General features: G+C 38.6%; 1 protein-coding gene across 1 annotated transcript in view; it reads right to left on the minus strand.

Moving 5' to 3' along the window:
- The window catches only part of COBL (cordon-bleu WH2 repeat protein), a 109,457-nt gene that overhangs the window by 79,875 nt on the left and 5,338 nt on the right, over window positions 1-24,244 (minus strand). Inside the window, exons 2-6 of the mRNA XM_009978861.2 lie at window positions 22,573-22,783; window positions 21,592-21,820; window positions 19,438-19,482; window positions 16,980-17,074; window positions 13,452-13,535 (exon numbers count right to left, since the gene is read on the minus strand). Of these exons, the coding sequence (XP_009977163.2) occupies window positions 13,452-13,535; window positions 16,980-17,074; window positions 19,438-19,482; window positions 21,592-21,820; window positions 22,573-22,783 (664 nt within the window). The remainder of the gene's footprint in view (window positions 1-13,451; window positions 13,536-16,979; window positions 17,075-19,437; window positions 19,483-21,591; window positions 21,821-22,572; window positions 22,784-24,244) is intronic.

The following is a 24,244-nucleotide window of genomic DNA, read 5'->3' on the forward strand; positions in this document are numbered from 1 at the left end:
AGTCCCAAAACAACATCAGTGGTCGGCAGCACAGGGGTGAGGAAAAGGTTTAAAGGCAATGCTCTCCTGCTGGACAATGCATAGAGCATATCCAGGTGTTGTACGCATCCATCTTCTGTTTCATAACACCAACAGATCAATACCTACAGAAATTAAGCTCGTCCCATTAAAGGAGATGAACAATTTGGATAGAAAATACATCTGCTTATACTCTGAAGAAGTAATAAGCAAATTCCTTTCGGAATCTGAATCTTGCAAGACCGTAAAATTCAAGTCCAAGCTTCCTCTCCATCCTGGAGGATTCTCCAAAGGCTATTCTCTTCGAAAAATAATCAATATCCTGAACATGCTAGCAAAAATCATGCAAGATCAATAATCAGGCTCAGAACAACAGGCTAAGAATAAAGAAGCAGACACCCTCCCCCCTTTGAATTTTCTTAGAATTATATTCAAACATTACTTTAAATAGACTTGGCCTTTTTTTTTTTTTTTTTTTTTTTTGCTACAGTGAGCATTCATCATTATCCTTTTAACTCTGAATTTGTCTAGGCCAGAACACCTTCTAAATAAAAGCAAAGCAAGAATACAGGATACTGCAAAGTAACTGGAAGTACAGCTGTGCTGGAGCCCAAGCTACTTCAGCTTTTTTTTTTTTTTTCACTTTATATATATATAATTTTGTACTTTTATCTTCCTCTGCAGTATATCATAGCCAACTAAGTTTCTCCAAGTCTAAAAAAAGTCAGTACTATATCCTTAGGATACCAGAGCTTGACTTGTGAATGTTTGTTATTCCTAAGAAAATAATTTTCTGTGTGTAACCTTGTTTCCTTTGCAAATTTAGTGGGAAATCCTAAGATATCATAGGTGTCTGATCTATTTATTCCCGCTGACTGGAGTATTCCAATCCAGTGGCGTGCACTCCCCACTGAGAGGCTGTGGCAGAAACTTTTCAAGCTTAGTCCCAAATTTAACTGCCATTGAAGTTAAAAACTGTGGAAATAGATACAATATATAGCCACATTTGGACTTTCAGTGGCACAATTACTTAAACAGGGCAAGCAGGGCTGAGAATTCTGCTTATTCCTCTGGGTATGCACTGCTTCAGATAACAAAGAAAAACCTGCTTTTGCAACAAATTATTGGTTGGTGAAAGCCACTCCCTTCCTTTGCCACTATTTCCAGTTCATCTTCTACAAGACTTAACATGTTTACTTTGGGGTTTTCTCCTTCCACAGTGAGAAAATGCTCTAGAAATTAAGCAACTTCAGGGCTTTATCTGTGTCAACTGTCCATTGAAAAGGAATGAAGGTCTTGTATTTTCAAAGATGACGCTGAAAGTGTCAGAAAATCTTTGTCCATGTAAAAGAGAACCTGAAGTAGAATCATAGAATCATAGAATGGTTAGGGTTGGAAGGGACCTTAAAGATCATCTAGTTCCAACTGCCCTGCCATGGGCAGAGAAATCCTCCACTACACCAGGTTGCCCAAAGCCTCATCTAACCTGGCCTTGAACACTTCCAGGGATGGGGCATCCACAACTTCTCTGGGCAACCTGTTCCAGTGCCTCACCACCCTCAATGTAAAAAATTTCTTCCTTATATCTAATGGAAATCTCCCCTCTTTCAGTTTAAAGCCATTGCCCCTTGTCCTATCACTACAGGCCCTTGTAAAAAGTCCCTCTCCAGCTTTCCTGTAGGCCCCCTTGAGGTACTGGAAAGCTGCTATAAGATCACCCTGGAGTTCTCTCTTCTCCAGGCTGAACAGCCCCAACTCTCTCAGCCCGTCTTCTATAGGAGAGGTCCTCCAGCCCTCTGATCATCTTCGTGGTCCTCCTCTGGACTCGCTCCAGTAGCTCCATGTCCTTCTTCTGTTGGGGACTCCAGAGCTGAACACAGTATTCCAGGTGGGGTCTCACACGAGCAGAGTAGAGGGGCAGAATCACTTCCCTTGACCTACTGGCCAGGATACGACTGGCTTTCTGGGCTGCCAGCGCACACTGCCGGCTCATGTTGAGCTTCTCATCCACCAGCACTCCCAAGTCCTTTTCCTCAGGGCTGCTCTCAATCCATTCTCCGCCCAGCCTGTACTTGTGCTTGGGATTGCCCCAACCCACGTGCAGGACCTTGCACTTGGCCTTGTTGAACTTCATGAGGTTCAACAAGTAGCACAAGAAAGAATGATTTTAAAATGGCCTAGTGTAGATAATGGCTAACAACTCAGAAAGGACATGGTCCAAAGCCCGCTGAAACCAGCAGGAATTTTTCCACTGGCTCTAGTGAGTTCTGCATCAAGTCTCCGATGGTCACTCTAACTTTATGATGCCAAAAGACAGGAATGCTCCGAACTATGCTGCAGCTGTCACTTCTCCAGGAAATCTTTTTCTTGAGTATATTTATTCAGATTTTCAAACTCAATGAAAATCATAACAATGCTAGGACAGAAAGCATAGTTGTGATTTTTTTAAACATAAAATTTGGCCAGGTATTTGTACTTTAGCCTCTACTGCTAAAGAAATGAAGACAGTAAAGCACCTCCAAAAACCACGCATGAATCAGATCACAAGCAAGAGGCAAGTTGTTTTAAAAGTGTGATCAAAACACAAATTAAAAAACACAATCCAAAAAACCAACGCATGATCACATATCTTGATGTATAGCCTAGCTGTGTAACTATTTGGTGAGGGTTTGAAAAAAACCAACAATGTAACCCCCTCCAGATGATGTTAAACAGCATATGAACACATGTCTACAAAGCTAACAGATTCTATACTACTTTCACCCTCAGCACGATGCTTTATTTTGATGTAATATTCAGTCACAGGAAATTAAAAGCAGCACAATATATTAAGACAGTTTCCAATCCAGAGCAAAAACACTAAGAAGTTTCAAAGCACTGCCTTTCCACAAATAGAGGATAAAGTGATTTTTTTTTCCTTAATTCAAACAGGTTGAGTAGGACATTTTCTCTCCAAATCCTTTTTTTTCTTAATCCTTCAGGAGGTGGGGGAGGAAGGCGTCACAACTTCGGAAAGGCAAGTTGCTTTTAATTAAATACTAGTTAATGACTTTGACTAACTTGTACAATTGCCAGTATTTTTAGTCGATATTGTCTTTCTGACCTGTAACCCTTAAACTAGAACAAGGACCTTGTTTAACGTTTGCTAAATTTAGACAGTGCCACTATCCAGTATTACCCGCCTCCCACCACTGCTGCACTAATCTCCCATGCCAGCTGCTCAAATGTTTACTTTCTCTGTTTGTGCAGAAAAGGTCTCTGCACAGTATCTCTCATCTGTACATTTGCCAGAATCAAGGCAAGAGAAGCCTCGCTGCTGGAATTCTTGATTAATAAATAGTCTTAAACGCTGCTTCTTCCCTTCCCCCTTCTGTCAAACCCATCGCCATTAGATTTTTGCAAGGCAAACCTCCACAGCGCGCTTTACTGCCCTGACTCTTGTGCTGTGCAAACAACTGTAAATCACAACCAGCTCCATTTAGAGTCAATGAAATCTCTGTGCTGAAACTGGGAGAGATCAAAATCAAGATGTGTACCTGAGCGCTTGCTGGAATGGAAAGGAGAAAATGTTATAATCAGAGGAGGGGGGTGAGGGGAAACCAAACACTAACAGTCATAAATCTACCCGCAATCTCTCCGTCGCTATGTCAGTATACTTCAGTGACTGCCTACACAGCTCATGTCCCAGACGTCGGTTACACCTGGCTCTCTCACCAGGTCACTGAGGTACCGAACCAGCAAAACACTTCAATAGGTGTTTGGTGTGACACTGAAAAAATCAGAGGATCCAACTCCTATGCCTTCAGCTACGCACCTATTTAAGAACTCTGAAAGGGCCATGTCTTACTATTCGCCTTGATCTGCTTTCTCTTCTGGTTTCCAGCTGACCATTTATAAAACCAGAAATACTTTCCTTAGTTTCCCCAAGTGTTTTGAGGTCAGCTTAAAAGCGTAAATGATATAACAACAACAAAAAAAAAAAAAATCAAGAAAATGGATCTGACTGAGGGTATTACTATTTCGTGCTGTTGTAAAAGTCTTTAAAAAGACTGATCGCTATTTGTCACACTCTTTCTCCTTTTCGGCTTGCATCTCGAAATGCTGATGAGAATTCATATGAAATATTAAACACTGGAGAGTAAGAAAAAAGCAATGTCTGAAATTATTTGTAATCATTTCTGCTTAGTTCAAAGGGGAAGATCAGTATTTGAGCTGCAAGTAAAAGACCAATAAAACCTAATTTAACAATTGTTTATTAGAAGAAGAGAAAGAGCGTGAAGCAGCTACACAGACTAGAGGTATTAGAAGGTCTCTTTTTGTAATGATGAGTGACCGAGCAGCACACACAGGACTTAGTGCTATACGGTCTTTGCTTCATACACACAACTCCTCTTTGAGTTACACGGAGACTTGCAAGGCGGCTCATGTAGGTTTGATTTTGCATGAGAGAACTAAGCCATAAAATTCGCTTAGGAAAACTTCCCCATCAAAGTAAAATGCATTGTGTCCTGTCAGCAAATGTTGTTTTGCAAATCCTCCCTCACCTGCCATAAGATGTTATTGAGACATATGGTTTCACACGCTACCAAGCAGCTCAGTTTTGCCAACGAACAGTAATGCAAAGAACAAATATGTGTGGAAATCATGAGATCATCTAATTAAAAGAAATGTTATTGTTTGCCACTACTTTTAATGAAATTGAGTCCTCGCTGTCCACAGAAGAGGCTGGAAAAGAACCAAATCCTATTAGCACTCATGCCTCAGAAATTATTTGCAAAAGAAAATAAATTATACCTTAACCAGTGAAAATCTTCACTGTATCTAAAATCTACATATGCTAATATAATATTTTAGATTAATATAATAAATCTATGGTTACAGGTGATTCAGATTATGACACTACAAAAACAAGCGTTACTGTCTGAAAGAAAATTTCCATTGTATATTAGCAACATGGAGTCCATGACATGCAATTAGCCGTTTCTGATTTCATCTAGTAAAGGACACTGGTAAAAATACACACCAATCCTTTCATTACTGTAGTTACATTCAGAAAGCTTTACGTGAAATATTTTGGCTATCCATCATTAAATCAGAAACGTACTTTGCAGTGGAATTAATAACTCCTTGACTCATTTCCAGATCATCCCAAACTTAAACACAAAAAGCATTTCACGTACACAGAAATACGTGAAAGACTTTTTTCAGGAACTACATTTCTACTTATCCAATTGCAGAAAAGTCTGATCCTGGGATAAACTTTTCTTTAAAGGGGTGGTATTTTCCACACAACTTCATGCTTACCAGTTACAGTAAGAAGAATATGTTGAATAAATTATGACTGAATATGAATTACAAGGCTATTATACACTATTAAGGGGCTCCGGTAATATTAAATACCAAGGAAGTAAAGCCTGAGTGGTTGAGATGTCACTAGAAAAATCTCAAATGGAATTTAAGTTTGTCTTTGGGTTTTTTTAATGTCCTTTTATTAATGCAAATTAAAAGCCATTGGTCTTATTAGCTACTGCTTTATTCTATTTTTTTCCAGTGAGTTAACTGAAGAACTTTTCAGTGAAATCAGTAACAAAAGATGAATCAGACATAAAAGGATTTGGGTGGTTAAGGGTGTGTCACTAGGTCTTAATTAAACATCCGAGGGAGATATCTGAGCCAACTTACGCCAGACCGACTGGGTACATCCGTAGAACAGACAACGATGCCATGCAACCCAGGTCTGGAGGCAGAATTGCCTCACGCCAGCCTAACTTACTGTGCTCCTGTTAGGTTGGGCCTCCCTAACTCCACTGCTTTGTGCCTTCCCTTCAATAAGCCTGACACATACCCTTCTGATGTGCTTACTCCCATTTTGGTGCCTGAATTCTGCTTCTGGGCACGCTGAGCATGAAAACTGCTGAGAAACTATGCTGCTGACCTCCCGCCTAAATTCCATCAGGATCTATAAAATTGGCAAATCTCTCTGTCTTCATCAGCCAAGGGGTTTAATCGAATAGGTGAGTTTAAAGCACAACTAAGAAACCTGGCTCCACACAAAACATAACTGCCAGAAGAGGCAGCTATAGTATTTCTGTCCTGTCTTGTCCACTCCCTCCCCCTCACCCAAGTTCAATGATTCAGTAAGAATATGGGAAACCCAGGTTCAAAACGTTCTTCTACTTGAGAAAAAACAAAATTCCCCCTCTCAGGAGCAGAGTGAGATTATTCTCTGTTCAAGGACATGAATATGAGTTTAGCTAGAAAGAGACACAGATTGGGGCACTCATCTGAGCAGGGAGAAACAACCATTTGGCTCCTCCAGTTCCAGCTTCAGTGACTACTTACTTGCTGGATCTAACATCTGCTTAGCATAAAATATAGAAAAACATCTCTAGTGCTGGCACTGGAACCCAGACCTGCCACCGCACTTAAGTTATTTCGTTATTGGTCTGAACAGTTAAGCTTGCTCTTGCTCTCTCTTTCTGAGTCACTGAATATTTGGGTGTTTTACAAAAGGGTGATTCCCACATCAAGAATACCTCACAGCTTTGTTCCAGGCAGTCTACAGCCCAGCAAGTATTTCAGTTTTCTTTGCAGAGGAGAAAATAGTTCTCTCAATATTGGTCATGAGAGGTCTACAAGATTGGCTGGTATCTCTAAAGGCAGAGAGGAGAACTGAACTTAGTGCTCTCGCATTTTGGCTAACAGTGGTAGGTGGTAAGCTTTTAGGGTAAAAGCTTTAAACATCTAAAATCTAGCAGCTGACTCAGTATTTCAGTCCTGAGCAGAGGCAGGTAGCAGACACAGAGGATGGGCAGAGTTTAACGTGCAACTCCTGGTATGCTGATTTCAGTGGCTTCAAAACTTGGGAAATTTGACTTTGGGATACATAGATACAGTGTTCAACAGAAGCCCACACTACTGGGTACTTAAAACAGGCACTGACAGGCATTTCAAAGATGGCATAGTTGTGCCCAATTCCTTGTTCCTTTTGTTGCCCTACTTAACTTTCGATTTGACTTGATACATTTCTCTCTGTTCATCTCAGAATATTTCTTGAGAATACTTCCTTCCAAATCTCTGCAAAAACCAGTGCAGGAACTGAAGTTTCCAAATTGTCTTTTCAAAAGCAACAACTTGAATGCAAAGTGTTGTGATGATATTACTCTGAACCATGCAATTTTACGTAAAGATGCAGGATCTGGCAACCAATGACTACGTGATATCTTTTGTTTTTAATATAACTTTCATGGTCGCAAAAAAAACCCACATTTAGAAATGTGGCCTCTACAAACCTAAAGCTCAGAAGCCAAATGGAGGGAAGCGAAGTCCACCCCTAAATGATTTGTTTTCAAATCTCTTGATCTTGAGCCACTTTTGTGTGGTGAGGGCAAGAGCGGACAAGTGATTTTTGAATGTATGACGTTGGCAACCCTGTGGTAGTACAAGCTGAGCAGCACAGACAGAACAGGGGTCAGCAGACATGTCTCTTCACCAGATACTGTTTTTAATAGCTTGTAACTTCACCATGCTTTAACCATAGATGCCAAGACTTTCCATTCCAGGTGTCTGCCTCAGGCTATTTTTTTTTTTTTTTTTTTTTTGAGCCAGAGTAGTTCAGCTGGTTCGGAGATTTATTTATCCTTTTTTTTTTTCACTAACTCCAAGGACCTCTTCTTTGAAGAGGTCTAGTGACACCACACTTCGGAGCAAGAGCTTGAAATCTGGTGGCAGGCAGCCACTGTTTCAAGCTCTTGCCTTCTGCTATCACATATTGTAAGAAAAATCTAAAGATATTATATTATGTAAAAGTATCTATGATTCACATGAATGAAGATAGTTAATATCCTGCAAATGCAAACCACAAAAAGAGGTGGGTACTGCTGCATCTCTTCAGCAAACATAATCTGGCTGAAATGCACCTCCACAGTCCACCTAATCTATCCCTTTGCTCCAAGACAGAATCAAGTATGAGCATCTCACCCTCTAGACATTGTTGAAGGTTTTACAGATTAGGTGAAGATAAGGATTTCACAGTCTCTTTAATTACCTGCTCTGTTGTGAAACTTTCATGTAGTCAGATTTTTTTCCTCCCTCTAACTTAAATTTTCACTGCTGAATATATATAGCACATTACTTCTTGTCCTGCTCTCAAGAGACAAGGAGAGAGAAAGTTGATCACTGTCATCTTTGCTACCTATTAGAATTCTCTGAATGCCAGTTACAAGCCAGTTGGCTCTGGCAAATCTTTCTTCTTACTAGGAAAAGTTAACAATAAAATGTTTGGGGTTTTTTTTCAGAGAGTATCACAGGATATCAAAATAAAACTAACTCTACTGTGATGGTGAACCTTATCCTGAGATATGTGGTATTTAACAAATCTATTTTTCTTCTAATCATGTAAACAGTTGCACAAAAGAAAACATTTATAACTATACTGTACCTTCCCTAGTGTCGTCCTCTGGCATCTAACTACTGGCTTACAGCCACCCTGTAACAGAAGACTGAGAAGAACAGATCAGCCTGATGTAGTATTTAGACAACTCTCTGTACTCAGTTTGTTGAGTTTTACATTTTGCAAACAAATTCACACTAAGTAAAATTGTTTCAAGGCCAGATCACAACCTACACCTTCGACAACATACATAGATAGCTTTAATTGTATAAAATGCAACAGAACTATCCCAGGATTTGACTCTACTAGTACAAATAAACACACATAACCAACATTATCCTAAGCATTGCCAGGACACCAAGAAGCAAGAACACAAAAATAGGAATTCAAAGTGTATGTGATTGCCAGAAACAAGAAAACATTAAACATAGATGGCTGGTAACTTCGATTTAGATGACATGGGCAGTATGTTCATTCTTATAGCCCTAAACAGCACCTGGCCACGTGAGGTGAAATCCTTAACAGTAGATGGTACTAACTGATCACCTCAGACCTGACATGGTTGAAGAGAAATCATATTTCCAATCACTTTTGCATAACTGTACTTGATCATTCTTTCCAACCACTTCTGAATTGGGAGAGCATATCATGAATGACGTAACTCTGCCATCAAGGGCATAAAAGTTAGAGTACATTAAGAGCAAACAAGGCCCTGAAAAGATAAATATTTTTTAAAAGTCTTTATAGGGAAAATAGCTGTTCCCATCATTTAAGAAGTGACTGCCAAGGTTACTAATGCCCAAGAAGTCCTGATGATGTTTTTCAAACATTAGAGCAGTATTTTTCCTTTCAATATTTAAAGGGGGCTTATAGGACAGAAGGGGACAGGCTTTTTAGTAGGGTCTGTTGCGATAAGACTAGGGGTAGTGGTTTTAAACTAAAAGAGGGTAGATTTAGACCAGAGGTAAGGAAGAAATTTTTTACAATGAGGGTGGAGAAACACTGGAACAGGTTGCCCAGAGAGGTGGTAGATGCCCCATCCCTGGAAACTTTCAAGGTCAGGTTGGACAGGGTTCTGAGCAATCTGAACTAGTTTAAGACGTCCTTGGTCATTGCAGAAGGGTTGGACTAGATGATCTTTAAAGGTCCTTTTCAACCCAAACTATTCTATAATTCTATCAGTCTATGATTTTTCTTCTGGAACATCATCTTGCAACCATATAGGTATTATGAAATAAAAAAAACCAAAACAACAAACAACCATACACATATCCTAAACGTATCTGATAACTGTTTGGAATATAAAATGACGTTTTAGTTCCCCGATAGTTTTGTTCATGTACACACATAATAATAGCCATGACACATTCATTAAGCAGTGAACTACTGGACTATCTGCTTCATTTAGGTTCACTGATTATGTTTTGGGCAATACCTATCTTCACACATACACTGAAGACTACAGATTTTTTAAAAACGGTCCTGATGAAAATCCTCTAACATTGCTCTGCTGAAGCCCTGTTTGAACTAGAGAAACCTTGTCTGATAAGACTTTGTGCTGAAGTTTCAAATCCTCTGATAAGTGTCCCTGGCTGTACTTCTAAATATTTTTTCCCAAGCTGATTTGTTACATAAACAAATTCCACATCAGAGATACACGTCGTTCAGCACTTGGGATGTGGTTTTTTTTGCTCTTGATTTATGAAAACATGAAGGCCTCAAAAATAAAAACATCTAATTTTAGTACTGCGTTCCAAATATCAGGTTTCATCTGATCAACTGTTTATTTGAGGATAGTGACACCAAGTGGTAGAGATGAGTTAAACGCCCCTTTTTTTCCCAGCTGCTCTAAATCCCAGCTCCGACTGCCAGGATTTGGCACACAAAAGGCAGAATATGGTTAACTGTGCTGCAACTTCCAACTGCTTTATTTGTATGTTGTATGTATACACCAGTGTATTTCAATAGTATTTGATTTGTGAAAAGTTAACCTGGATATAAAGCTCATCTGCTTTGCACAAAAGTGGAATAGATAAAAGAAAAAGATTTCTGCTTCATTTACAATACACCATTAGATTTCGGATCCCTTAGGGGGGTGTGGTATAATGAACTGTTGCACTCTGTGGATTGTCACTGAGAATTATTTTCTTGCATTTTTTACACTTTCTCTAAGGTGTTAACAAATTCTTCTTTTTTGCGCTTTTATTTTTGCTGATACTGTGGAGAAATGTCCTTTCACCTCAAGCATTTAAGTGTTGATTTTCCCAATTTAACTTTGAAAATCCGACTCCTCATATTTTTAGAGGCATTAATAATTCCAGTAATAATTAAATATGGCACTGAGAATGGTAGTTTGGTGGTTAAAAAGTAAATATAACTTGTGCTTGAACAAATATTAAGCATCTCTTATTTCTTACGCCTTTATTCCATTCCTTCATATTGCCCCGTTTTCAAAAAAAACCTCAATCAATATGTAGAATAGAATCACTACTTTTTCTACAATTCAGTGCACATCACCACTACATAATAGAAAAGGATTCAAACTAAGAATACTGGAGTTCATGGCTTTACCTCAGTAGGACTTAATGAGTTGTCCGTTTCCTTATAGGCAAGAACAATTTTCCTGATCCAGCCAGCATATACCCTGGCACTATGCTGAAGGCAATGACAAACTATTTTCCTTTCAGCAATAAACCTGAAACTTTGGCTTTGATTCTTGCACAGCAATGTAAAATGCTTTCAAGATGACCTAAAACAGTAACAGAAGATAGACCTGAGGAAAACGAGAAGTGCCTACTGGATATTTTGCCACAAATCCTATCTATCCAGTAGAGCTCAATGAAACGTCTATGTAACGAAATCTAAATCTGTATTTCACATATATGGCTATGTAAGATACCACTTGTTTTGAATAAGGATACCTAGTTCCACTGAAGGAAATAAGTGAGGATATCTTTTGAGCAAGTGGAATAAAGAAATACTTAGAATGATTAAGGGTCTCAAAGTCTCGTCTGTAAGGAACCGCTAAGCTGAATTTTAGAAATTATGAAGTGCTTTCATTGGCGTTTCCACTTGAATTTTATTTTAAGTTAATATGTTATCTATTCCAACTATCTATGCCAAGTTTACATCTATTTTATTTTACATCTATTATTTTAGATTTTTTTAACCTAAGATGTCACAATTGTTGACCTTTTTCTTGAAGTCCATCTAGCCTGTTTGAAGGATGGACCTTCTGTGCTGCTGAGTGGATCTGTTAGACTTCTTTTACACATCTTCTACCAGCTTTAGCAGAGTAGTACCAAATTAAATAGAACTATGTCAATACATTCATTTAAGCATGTACATATGTCTTAGCAGGATCAGTGCTCATACAAATACAGGTGTCAAGCCAGAAGTGAAAGATGTAAATACTGAACGATGTCTACATTGTTCTTGAAGATTAATTGCTATTAAGAGGAAAGAGGAAAAAAATTAAATCCCTGACATGTTCATGTATGAACATTTTTTACATCTTCAAGATCCCTTTGGTCCCTACTATTTGTACCTTTAGAAGACAAAGTTACATGTACAAGACAGTTTTGAAAACTTTTTTTCATCAAAGGCAAAAAAAACCCACCTCTTTGTTTATGATTTGCCCTAAGATTCCCTACAAAAAAAAAAAATTAAGAGAGGTCTCTCTTCTGAGGAAAGCACCACACACTAGCGTAAAACACAGTTCAGAATATCTGAACTACCTTCATATCCTCACTTGGAATCCCTCCTCTTCCAGTACTTGGGTATCAAAATATTGAGATTAATATATAACGGCAGTGAATACAAACCACCAGATTATTTTATTTTGGAAGAGCTTGTGATGGTGTTTCTATACTTCTACCTAGTGTATTTCAATTACCCACATTACCCTTTACTAAGACTATATTAATAGAGCTCTCTCACTAGAATAGGCACCTTTATAGCGTTACTGAAATTTTTAGTGTCAACAAAACTTTCCTATTTCAATACTCTTTTATCATGAAGTCTTCACAGATTTGCACAGTTAAGTGTTTTTTAACCTCACAGACAATCACTTCTTCATCTGTCTCTCCCTTTTGACTTCTTTTATATTATCCTTTTTATCTGGGATTTGTTCTCTCACTCCTCCATTCTTTCCACAATTTTCTGTCACCCTTCTGTGTGGCTACTGAGCTGCACATTTTGCGGATTAGCACTCCTTTTCCAAATATCTGTTTGTGAAAGGGGGATTCAGACCTGAACCTCACATTTCAGGCTTCTATCATGTCATCAACAGAGTCTTCTCCAGGCTTTGAAAATACAGTAACAAAATAAAAGTAATTAAAAAAAGCAACAGACAGACAAGTCATTTGTTACGATTACTAATCCACCAGAGTAGCCTTACAAAAATATTTAGGATTCCCATTGTCTAATTAGACACCTAAATCCTCATAGTTTAGTAGTCTGTCAGGCACTTAAAAACCTTTCTAAATGTGGTTCACAGGATTTTAGTACCTCAAAACCTACTGAAGTACTTAAAAATCCTTTCTGTTATTTCCAGTGTTTAAAAGAGAAGTACTCTCCAACACCAAGCAACTTAAGAAACAAATGGAATGCTGCCATGCTGCAGAAGACATGTGAAGGGATAAAAATGAGAGGTGCGGTTTTACAAGAAAAAAGTCCTCTCTTAATGTCATTGATAAGGCAAACATACTCTTGCATCATGCAGTACTGTCTCTGTGTCATGGTCACACCACCTGTGTCCTTGGTTAAAACACTTTCTGCTCACGATTGCTTATAATTTAATTTCAAAAGAAATTTTGTTTATAATGAAGCTGAAAAGTTTTATTTGAAGACAGCGTATTGCATTTTACCTTCATCAAGATACGCAGTTGCGCTCTCCCGTAACTAAGCCTGGTAAGAGGTAAGCTATGGCTATTTCTACTTCTACTTGGCTAAGCATCAGGAATAGCAATGGTTTCTGGTTATTCAAACTGCAGGATCTAATAGGAATGCAATTGCGTCTACAAGCTATGTTAGTACTTACATCCAAGCTTCCTTCACTTGTAGATGCAGAACTAAAAACATCCTCCTCACCACAATCTCTGTTCATCCTCAAGAGTTCTTCTGTCTGCAACACAAACAAGTATCCTACAAAGCAGCAGCAAAGGAAAGAAAACAGCAAAAACATGCCAGAGCAAAGCATCAAACCTCATCACAGAACCAAGACAAACTGTCTCAGTAGTGCTGGAACTGACTGCTGAGAAACTATGAAATAGTCTGCAAAATTTCGGTAAGGTAGGCAAGGCCCTAAGAAATCCATTAGCAGAAAGATTTAAGAAGAAGAATATAAAGAAACAGAACAATTCTTGGGCAAGGAGGAAAATCAGGAGTAAGAAGCTCCTGTAGCACCAGGGACTAGATTGCAAGTCTCTGCTACACCCACAAACACAGGCGAACAAGCAGAGAACTTCCCTACCACTTGTCAATGACAGGACTGCTTCTGTGCACTAGCATACACCTTACTTAAGCCTAGATCTCACGGTTGTCTGCACAGGACCTCTGCTCTACTGGATTGCTTAGCAGTGCCAATTTGATCTGGATTTAGCCTCAGGCATGTGACTACATTTCACATCAAAAAGATATGGAGTTCATGCCACCTTTATGGTTTTTATGCCAGCTGCAGGAGAACAGAGGGTAACTGATCCAGCATAAAATTAGAATGGAGAGAACAAGATGATACCTGATCTGGCATTAAGCCTGACAGTACAAAGTTAACCAAAGAAATACTTCCAACGAATTTGTATTAACCATGAGAATAGGACTCTGCTTTCACTCTGTGTCATAGTGGTTTTCATATAGCAGAAAGTTTTTTTCGAAAAGATAGATCTAGTGTCTTGTCATACCACTATTATTGCCTTCAGTGAGCTAGCTGAGAAAGAAAGCATGTGTGTGGGCACGGAAATCTGAGCGTAGGCGTGTAGCATGCCGTGATACCTGATCCAGGACAGTTTGCAACACAGGCTAATACCCTTCTTCCCTTGCAAAAGAAATTGCCTTCCCCTTGTAAATGCCTGAAACTCTGCAGCACTACTACAGTGCAAGACTTTTAACAATACTTGTTATCAACTAGTTCTAAAACACAGACTATGCATGACCACATAGACACACACACACAGAGAATCCATGCAAACCATAATGCAAACAAAGAAAAAAATAAAACAAATAAGCAGAACCAAATTAAGTCTTGTGGAGGAGTAAAAATGTAAGAATAACTGTAAAGAGCAAGTTTAGGAACTCTGGGCCTTTGATGACAGTACCCTGAAATCACACGGCATTCCATCATACAATTCCTTCATAAACCTACCAAATCCTTTCTTAAAAGAACTGAATTAATTTGCCCTCATTCTGCTAGTCTGTTCAGCAGTTTCACTATTGTTTTGGCTAGGAGTCTTCCACAACATGAAGCCAGATGTATTATGGCCAGTTAACACCTGCTTGCTCCTATGTGCAGTGCTATTCTTGAGCTGTCAGCAATTCTTCTGCCTATTTGGGTTCAAACTCCTAGAAGTTTGCATTGAAAAGGTAACAAGGATCTCCTTGCTGAACCAAAGTGGTTGGTTTAGTTTCCTTTTCTACAGAGTATTTGTTATTTGAAAGAAAGAGTCCAATAAAGGAATTACCAAGAAAAGTCAATTAACTTGTTAGAATTCATAGATTCATTCATAGATTCATAGATTTCTAGGTTGGAAAAGACCTTAGAGATCATCGAGTCCAACCATTAGCAGCAAGAAAGACTTACACCTTTACGTCAGATTTAGAAGCTGTTTCTCATACCTGTTTGTACAGTTCCTACTTTTTCGCAGGTCAAATACTACTTGTAACTTGTTAATTGATCCTCAATATCCTTAGCATGTATTAAAATTTGTATTTAAAAAACCCTCAGAGTATCATCTGCTATGTCTCTGATTAACAAGCATGAGGAAGAGAAAATTAAAGAAAAAAAAAAAAAGAAGAGTTTGCAATCTTGGGACACTCATCCCAAACTTAGCTGTGAGAAAACCCACCGCAGTAACCAAAGAATTGGGATGTTTCATAGCAACTTCTTCTAAGACTGCAAGTGTAAATATTTTACAAGTTAAAATCTGAGTCGTTTCAGGAGTTAGAACTCCAAGAGCACACACTTCATACCAAAGTTCAGGAAAACTGAATCAGAGGACAAACTATAACACAGAAACTGCGTGCCATAATACATATGGTTCTTCCAGAGCAACGACAGCCCCGCAGCGCGCCCTGCAGAGACTCAAGCTGAGCTCTCTTGTTTACTTGATTCTTCCAGGCAGATACAGCATTATTGCTCCAGTTATGCTCTGAAAGTGACTGACTTCCTATCTCATAAAATACAGTTTCCACGTATCCTTTAATAAGATGTTAAGAACAGCTCAGCATCCATGACAGATGAGATTTTTCAACATGGTAATTCCCAGTGTCCAGAAAGGAATTTATTGCCCAGAAAAAAACACTCCAAATTTGATCATAATCAAAAGAAAAGGGCAGAGAACTAATAAAGACATTGCAAAGCTTTCACAGTTTTAAAAACATGACTGAGAAGACTGAAGGGTAAGTGAAACACCGATCGATTAGCAAGCATATGTTTCTTAGTACCAGTTAATCAGACACACATTTTATGATTCCACTGCAAAAGCCTTGGAAGGCTTTTTAAACCAGACAAAAGAGAACTCTCTTCTCACTCTGACACTCCAGAGTATTAAATACTTTATAATCAAAATCAGTTGACACTGATATTTGTAGTGAAGGATGCAAAAAGTATGAATTGAAAAGCCCAGTATTTTTATATGTTCTTGAGTTAGAAAGTTTTTCTGTATTTAATTTCTGTGATGAATGTCAAATTTTCCATAAAGACATCTCAATAGAAGTAAATTATTTTATAAGAAATTCCTTTTTTAATTTTTCCAGCTCAAGATTAAAAACAAAGTTAAAAATGCCTAACATGCACCCCAGCAGATACTGATCCTTCAGTTTATTACTCCTTTTACTACTCTAAGTTATTTCTTGTACACTTGATTTCACTGGTTTTACAGACTTGGAGATGGCAATAGCATGACTGCAAAGAGCTTCCTAAAGATATAAATGCTTTAAAACTGAGCATCACCCATGCACAGAAGAGTTAATAAGACACTTCTACTTGATATCTTAATGTATTCTATATTAGATCAGTTTTTTCATAAATGCCTTTTGCAATCTGAGCACTACTAATAAGTGAACACAAGTTGTTTGAAGCTACTGCCCTTTGTTAAAACCTACTGCACCCACATCATTAAAAAAAATTATAATTAAACAGTCAATGTGCCTGACTCCTTCAATAAGCAGCTGGTATCTCCACCAGGCTGCACTGATGAAATATAGTTTCTGCATCTGCTAACAGATTACTCCTTTGAAGGAAAAAAAAAAAACGAAAGAAAAAAAACCCAAACAAACACTACCACCCACAAACAAAATACATCTGGAAAGAAAACAATTCTCTTTAGTGAGGTAGTACACGCTGAACACTTACCTTGCTGCTTCTTCTATCAGCTTTAAACAATCCCAGAAGTCTTGTCTTTTCTTTTTCTATTGCATCATTGCTTACTGAAGCCTTTCGACTTGGTTCTGAAACAATTATAATGGAATATTTTTTACACTTCTGAAATAGATTCAGAAGATCAGTATTTTAAAACACCCTGGATAAATGCTGCATTTTTTTTTAGCTGGAGATGCCATTAACTGAATTATCTAAGTAACTGCCAGATCCCTCACTTTCTTTTTCATCTTTTTGTGTTTTTTTTTTTCCCCCTGAGTTTGTTCCAAAATCTAGCGGAAGAAAATTGAATAATTTAATAAGCTTCAGTAAGTTTTCAATCACGATTTAGTAATCCTTATTAAAAGACAAAACATGAGCAAGCTACTTAGTCTTTAGAAATGCTTGTTAAAGAGGTCTCACTTAAAACTCATGGAGTATTCTAACACCTAAAAACCCAGACTTTTCAAAAGATGACGGTGAATATCTTTAACAATCCACAGGCCTGACTTAACATAGTGACGTTAATGGAAAGACTCGCAATGTGAATTTGGATAAAGCTCCGTGAAGAGGAAAGAGACCTTTCCCTTGTAAAAAGGGCTCTCCTTAGAACTGAAACCAGTTGGTAGTGGTCATCTTTTCTCATCTTGGTGCTTTTACTTCAGGTGGGAAGAGAGGCAAGTTTATATGCATTGAGCTGTAAGAGCTCAAACATGCACATCCTCCTTGAACCAGATACGGAACTGTACGAATTCTCAGACTGTTTAGTCTCCCTTCAATTTCCCCCACACCAGCCGAGCTGGATGAGCAACATGATAAGGTCATGCATTACAGGGAACAACCACCGGTTCGACATTCAACATACAAACTGTAAAGCTCTCCCACTTTTCTTAACGGACACTACATAACGCTATAAAGATTTCTCCCTGGTTCCAAGCACATCAGAGTATCCCACTAGTACACAGAAAGTTTAATATACAGAGAAAAACTGCTTTCTCTTGTAAATATTTGGTTTATTTACTTAATAACAATTAAGAAGCAATGAAAAATGATTTCTTTCTTGAAAAAAAATATTTACTTCACAAAAACCGCCTCATCCCAGAGCTCCTGTAAACCAATTTGCATTTCACACAAAGCACATGATTTTCACACAGATCACTTTGCGTATCAACGATGTCAAGTGTTAGAAGGTGTTAAATACATATAGTAGTTCAAAGCACAGTAGAAAAGTAAGGACGATGAACTCAAAGGAAAACAGGGAGAAATTATCCTTAAGAAAGGCTGCAACTGCACTGCAGAAAAAAAACAGTAGTAAATTAATACTTTTCTCAAATACTAAGCGCTGCCTATGCTTATTCACCAGAAACTGTTGTTTTTCTGCTCAGGGCTGGGGTGCTACTAGATGTGGATTATGAATCCCTTCCGTAGTCTTCAAGTATGAGCTATGTCAATAACTGCTGATCATCAACATTACCATTAAACATTGTATAATCCAAAGAGACTGGGATTTTAAACACAGCATGTCATCTCAAAACAACAAGGAATCTTTACAAATCTGTATCAATTTTTCTTAAATAAATACAGTAGGTATTCTCTCTAGTATTATGCTCTATGTAAGAGGAAGCCACAGCAGGTAATGACAGGATTAGAGGGAAAAGTGTTAGTGAAGCCAAGAGACAATAGGCCACGAGCCTGAAGATTCACATGATGGCTGTCACCTACTGGAGGTGGACTTCCTTCCTTTAAATTTAAAGTTTTATTTTGGTTATGTTGTGTTTACTGGTAATGCAAAGAAGCAAAGCCAGTTACAAATCAACCATACCTTTCTTGAGGATAATAACCAATGTATTACAATGGACTCAGTGGAGGAAAAGGATATACTACATACACACATTTTCTGCTTAACTAGAAGCAGAAGCACCAGTGTAATCTAATCAAACCCCACCTACCGTAGCAATTAGAAGTCAGCATCTATTCAGAGTTATCCAACGTGCATACATAGGTTTTATATTAAAATGCTTTGTTGCATGTAAACTGAAATTAGTGGAAGATCTCATAGATCTCAAAATAATCTTTGTTACTAACTAAATTTTAAACCCAAGAGACTTCTGGAATGTTAGTATTTCTGAAGTTCAACCAATCATGCTTTAGGTAACCCAAAAAAAGCTTGGACTCTGTATAGAAACATACCATACCACACAACAGTTAAATGATGGGATTTGTTAATTGCTGACATTTAATGGTAGCTACTGAAAAAGCAGCGTGCACAGAAGTGTGTTTGTTCGGACCAAAAGCACAGACATGTAAACAACACTTTGCAAAACACAACACTGATGAAAGTAGCTAGTTTCTCTACAGCATTTTATGTGACATTCTTAAAGATCCATCTTCCAAACCCACATTAAACACAGTGTGAAGGGAAAGACAGTTTTCCCTCAGCAGCATTGTACAGTACCTCTATAGTTCAGAGAAGGTTCAGACTGAGTTTTTGATGGAGGAACTGGAAAAGGCAGGCAATGAAAGGACAAGAGAAGACATATTAAAGTTCTAATATTGCCTTGTAAGCCACAATATTCATTAATTACCCCTAGTATTTGTTTTCCTAAGCATTACAGAAAAAAAATGTTGACCAACAACAGACACTCAGAGGAGGCAGTTCCGCTGCATTTGTATTCATTCCCGATTCACTCGTGAAGCTGCTTCAACTGCTAAATCGAATTGGGTAAGCAGGTGGCAGCAGAGTTTGTTTTTTAATCCTCCTTCAGCGCTTGGCATTTCTGTTTCAGGGAAGGAGACAATGACGAGCACAAAGTTTTTCTAGAACCTGCTCTTCCAAGCACAGACTATGCTTTCAGCACCTCTGATGCCTTACTCGTTAGTGGGAATGTGTTTTAAAAATCTGTCTGTTGTGATAACTAAACAGACTGGACACCTACTCAATGCACAATTCATAGACCAACTGCTACTGAAACCAGTGGGATTATTCCTCTTGGAGGTTACAGATGAGAACACAGGAGGAAGGAATTCGCGGGAACAAAGGAATCCTTTTGTAAATTTTATGTATATTTACCAGTTTTCTCATCAGACACCATGGCGCAGAGTAAAGGGAAGGCAGAAAAGGCTGAAATATGCTCAGGATCAAGAGGATTTTATCACAATGAAAGGTATACTGAAAGGTTAAAAAAAGAGTAACTTTTTTTTTTTTAAATCTGATGCAGAGAGCAGCACATTATGAAGTGTTATTTGCTGCATCATTTGCTGTTATAATTCCAGCCCTGAAGTAAAGTCTTGGCTTTGACTGCACAGGCTACAACTGGATTTGAGGACCAATATTGCACCAGTATATACAACATCACTTTCACTTCAAAGGAAAAGAATTTAATAGAGGCTTAGGCCAAGTACTCTTTAAGTTGTCCCTGAAGTATGCTGAATGAATTCTGTTGAATATTCTGCATGTTCAATATGTTGCTCCAAAACAGTTAGCTTAATTACAGTAGATATATCTTAAAAAAAAAACAAATAAACATGCAATTGAGTTATGACATGTTGTCAGCTACATTTTTGAGCATCTTAGCAATTCAAAGGAAAAGGAGACATTTAGTTTACTTAAAAGTCTAAACTCACTGAAATTTGACTCACAGAGAGGCAGAACTGTCACTTACCAAAGGAGTTTGAAAGAGGAGACAGAACATCAACATAAATAAATAACTGTATAAATAAAAAATAAGGCTTCTGCTCAGCACCCACAAGACTGACGTTATCTAAACAATAAATAAGGACATTTACTGTGCTGGAAGCGATACCGATTGAGGCAAACTGCAGGAGACAATTTTAATGAATATCGCTTTCTGACCTCAAAGGAAGCAGTGCTTGTCAATGTATATTTTTAAAGCAGGTATATTTTAAAGCACATCATATAATTATACTATTTGAATACACAACCAGGCTGATAAAACTCAAGCCCAAGAAGCTGCTGCCACAATATCATCTACAAGATCAGAAAGGCAAAGATGAATAAACGAGGAAAAAATTTAAATACAAATACCTCTTAGCTCCTCTTCACTAAGCCATCAATAACTTTGCTCTTCGTAGGATCCGTCTCTGAACCTACTACCCACAGTCTGTTTCTCATAAGCCCTAGTCTGCCGCTTCTGCCTCTCAGCTTTCGCAGCTGCCATGACTATGGCATGTCTCTTCTCTCTTCCTCTCCAACCCGCAGCACAAGTAGGCAACAGGCTCTGCCTGGACGAGGCCCCTGTGTTATGCACACCTGTACTGACAGCAGCTCCAGGAGGTAGCAAAGCTCCTCCTTTTGCCCAGCCCCAAGGCAACCTGTGCCCTACCAGGGGCCAGTCAAACCTGGCGCAGAGCCTGAGAGCAGCCAAGGACGCCTGGGCATGCTGCTGTCCTGGCTGCTGCTCCGGGCACGGTTCACTGAACAAACCCGTGCTGCTCTCCGGACTGAGATGTCACTCTACTGTTTCAGCGAAGCTTCAAAGGAACGAGAGCACAAATGCTTTTAAGTTACATGTAATATTGTCAGCACATCATCTAACCCTGCAGCAACAGCTTTCAGTCCCAGCTCATCTCTTTTTCTGTCCCAGCTCACCTCTTTTTCTGTCCCAGGCGTACAGCTCCTTTATCCCTAGCTCCTCCAAGGACTTGGTAAGCTCCAGCTCCTCCCCAGTGATGCCATCTCGCAGAAGAACAATGTGCTCTTGACTGACTTCACACTTCTCACAAATAGCGGGGATGATGTTGTGGAGAGGCACTTCCGGACTAACTCGAACCACAGCCTTCTGTGTCTTCAGGTAGTTCACTACCAGCCTCACAGATTTCTGCAGAAACATACACAAACTCTCAGCCCTCAGCCCTCCCTCCATGATGGCTAGCCTCTCTTACGATGAGAAAGGCATTGCGAACCACCCCATTGTCTTGACTCCTCCTAGGCAAACTTACCCCACAGGTATACTATTGCAAAAAATATTATTTAAATAAAAAATAAAAAAATATCACAACTCCCCTATCACTAAGGACACATTCACAAGAACACGCAAGTAAGGAAAAGGAATCAGAGGCAGATGTAATTTGTGAATGTTTACAAGTGCGACTCTGAAAGGTGTGACAGTGTAATTAGCTGTACTGATTCATAATAATAAAAATTTCAGCAAACATGTGGAAAATGGCTACTTCTGAATCTTCACTATACTGTGAAATACATTTATTAACTATCAGTCTTCTCCCATTTCTTCAATAAAGAAGGTGAACAATACACCACCAAACCCCTACCTACCTCCACACAATCCCACAACCCGCATTTCGGCCACTACTGCCAATTTCAATCACCTCGGTCTTCAATCAAGGGTCTTTGTAAGATACAATATTTTTTTTGTCTAAATGTTGGAGTCCTGACTGGCTATTGCCACTCTGCATGCAAATCAGTTAAGCTAGTGTGCTTGTTATGGCTGGTTATAGCCAATCCCAAGCCTCTCTCATCTGGTTTGAAGACGCAAAAACTGGAAGAACTGCTTGAAATCATAGGAATGAAATGATGTTTCACGGCATTATTTTAGCCCTACAGAGTACCAACCTCAGGGACCCTTGGCAGAGGTCGCTTTATCCTCTCTTCCGGAACCTTCTCTTTCAGAAGTACCGTCTGTACATCCAGTGCTCCTATCAAAGTGTTTGGCTTGTAACTCAAAGGTTGTTGAGTTCCTGAAGACTTCAGCTCAAGACTATGTTGGGATGGATTTAAATGATACTGGCTGCATAAATCAACCAATAGATCCATCACAGCTTTACTGCAGGGAAGATGATATTCACCATTAGCAAGAGAAAAAACACAGTCGCTAAAAAATTTACCTCAGTTTTAGTACAGGAGAAAAAAAGACAGTACAAGCTGTGGATGTGTCACTAGTTAACCATCTCTAGGAGAGAACAGTGCTAATGCTTTGAAATGCTAAACAGATCAGATAAAATGTTAGGAATTAAATATATTTGCATTTCAGTGTGTGTTTTTGAGCTGGCAATTAACTATGCACTATGAGGCAGACAACAGTGCCAATAATAGCACTAAAAAACATAAGCCAAGAGCAGACAAAGTGCAGCTTATCTGCCAAATCCATACATTAAATTCTCCAATTCAAACCCTGTTCTTTAACATGAAAACAAGATGTAAATAAATGATGCAATCACTGTACAGTAAACTCTAATTTGAACCATCTCATAATGCAACTCAAAATGGAGCATTTAAATCTGGAATAAAAGGTAGACAGGATTTTTTTTTTTCCAGTTTACACCTTTGAGTTACTCTCCTCCCCCCAATCCATTTGACACCAGCAATATTTCCAAATACACGAGATCCCTTCCATCTTTATTTTCATGAGAATATTAACCCTGTATAAAAATACGTTTTCAAGTATTTGCATTATCAAGAACTCTTCTTGCAGATGTGATTCTTAAACCATGAGATTTTTGAGTCAGTCACTGCTCCTCTCTTATTCTATGCCTCCGCACAAAGGTACTTCATTTTGTGTCAATAACTCAACATTCACTGGAGCTTGATACTGCCTGACAGAGCACATATGAACTATATTCATCTACATCTCAGAAATTCTCTTCTACCAAGGTACTGAAGAGTTTTTTGTGGTGTGTTGGTTTTTTTTTTTAATCTTCCTCCCTGAAATTCCATCCAGGATCAGAGAAAACAGGTTTATTAAAACTGGTTATGCTTCTGAAAAGTTTTGGCTTCATAAACCAGTATTTGTCAACAACAAAATGGCATAAGTTGAAAAAAATTACCAGTTGTACCTGAAGCCTGTCATACACGTGAGAGATTTTTCGCCCAGCAGAAGTGAAAATTACCGGATAGAGAGCGTATTTGCCACAGGAATTGGCAGCTCTTCTAATGTGTAAACTAGAAAAACTGAATACAGATTCAAAATGCAAGCAAATTCAAAGGAAATGAAATCCTTCACAGGTTATTAGCTACCACTATTACATCTGTAGCTCAAACCGCCCTTCAATTGCAAGCTGTTGGCATCTGGGAAACTACTCTGTGGGAGGCTGCCCATCTTCCTTCTGTGTATATGTTGCTGGCCAACAATTGCTTGAGAATTTGGTGAAGAACCCTGGAGAGCTAATGGTAGAGAAAGACAACAAGAATGGAAAGTGAGAACGATCTCTTATTAACAGACGAAAGACTAAAACATATGTAGGTGACAGCTCTTCCTGTGCAAGTGATGAGAAAGGATCTTCTTTAC

Source organism: Tauraco erythrolophus, chromosome 3 (genome assembly GCF_009769465.1).
Source record: "Tauraco erythrolophus isolate bTauEry1 chromosome 3, bTauEry1.pri, whole genome shotgun sequence".
Classification (NCBI taxonomy): Eukaryota; Metazoa; Chordata; class Aves; order Musophagiformes; family Musophagidae; genus Tauraco; species Tauraco erythrolophus.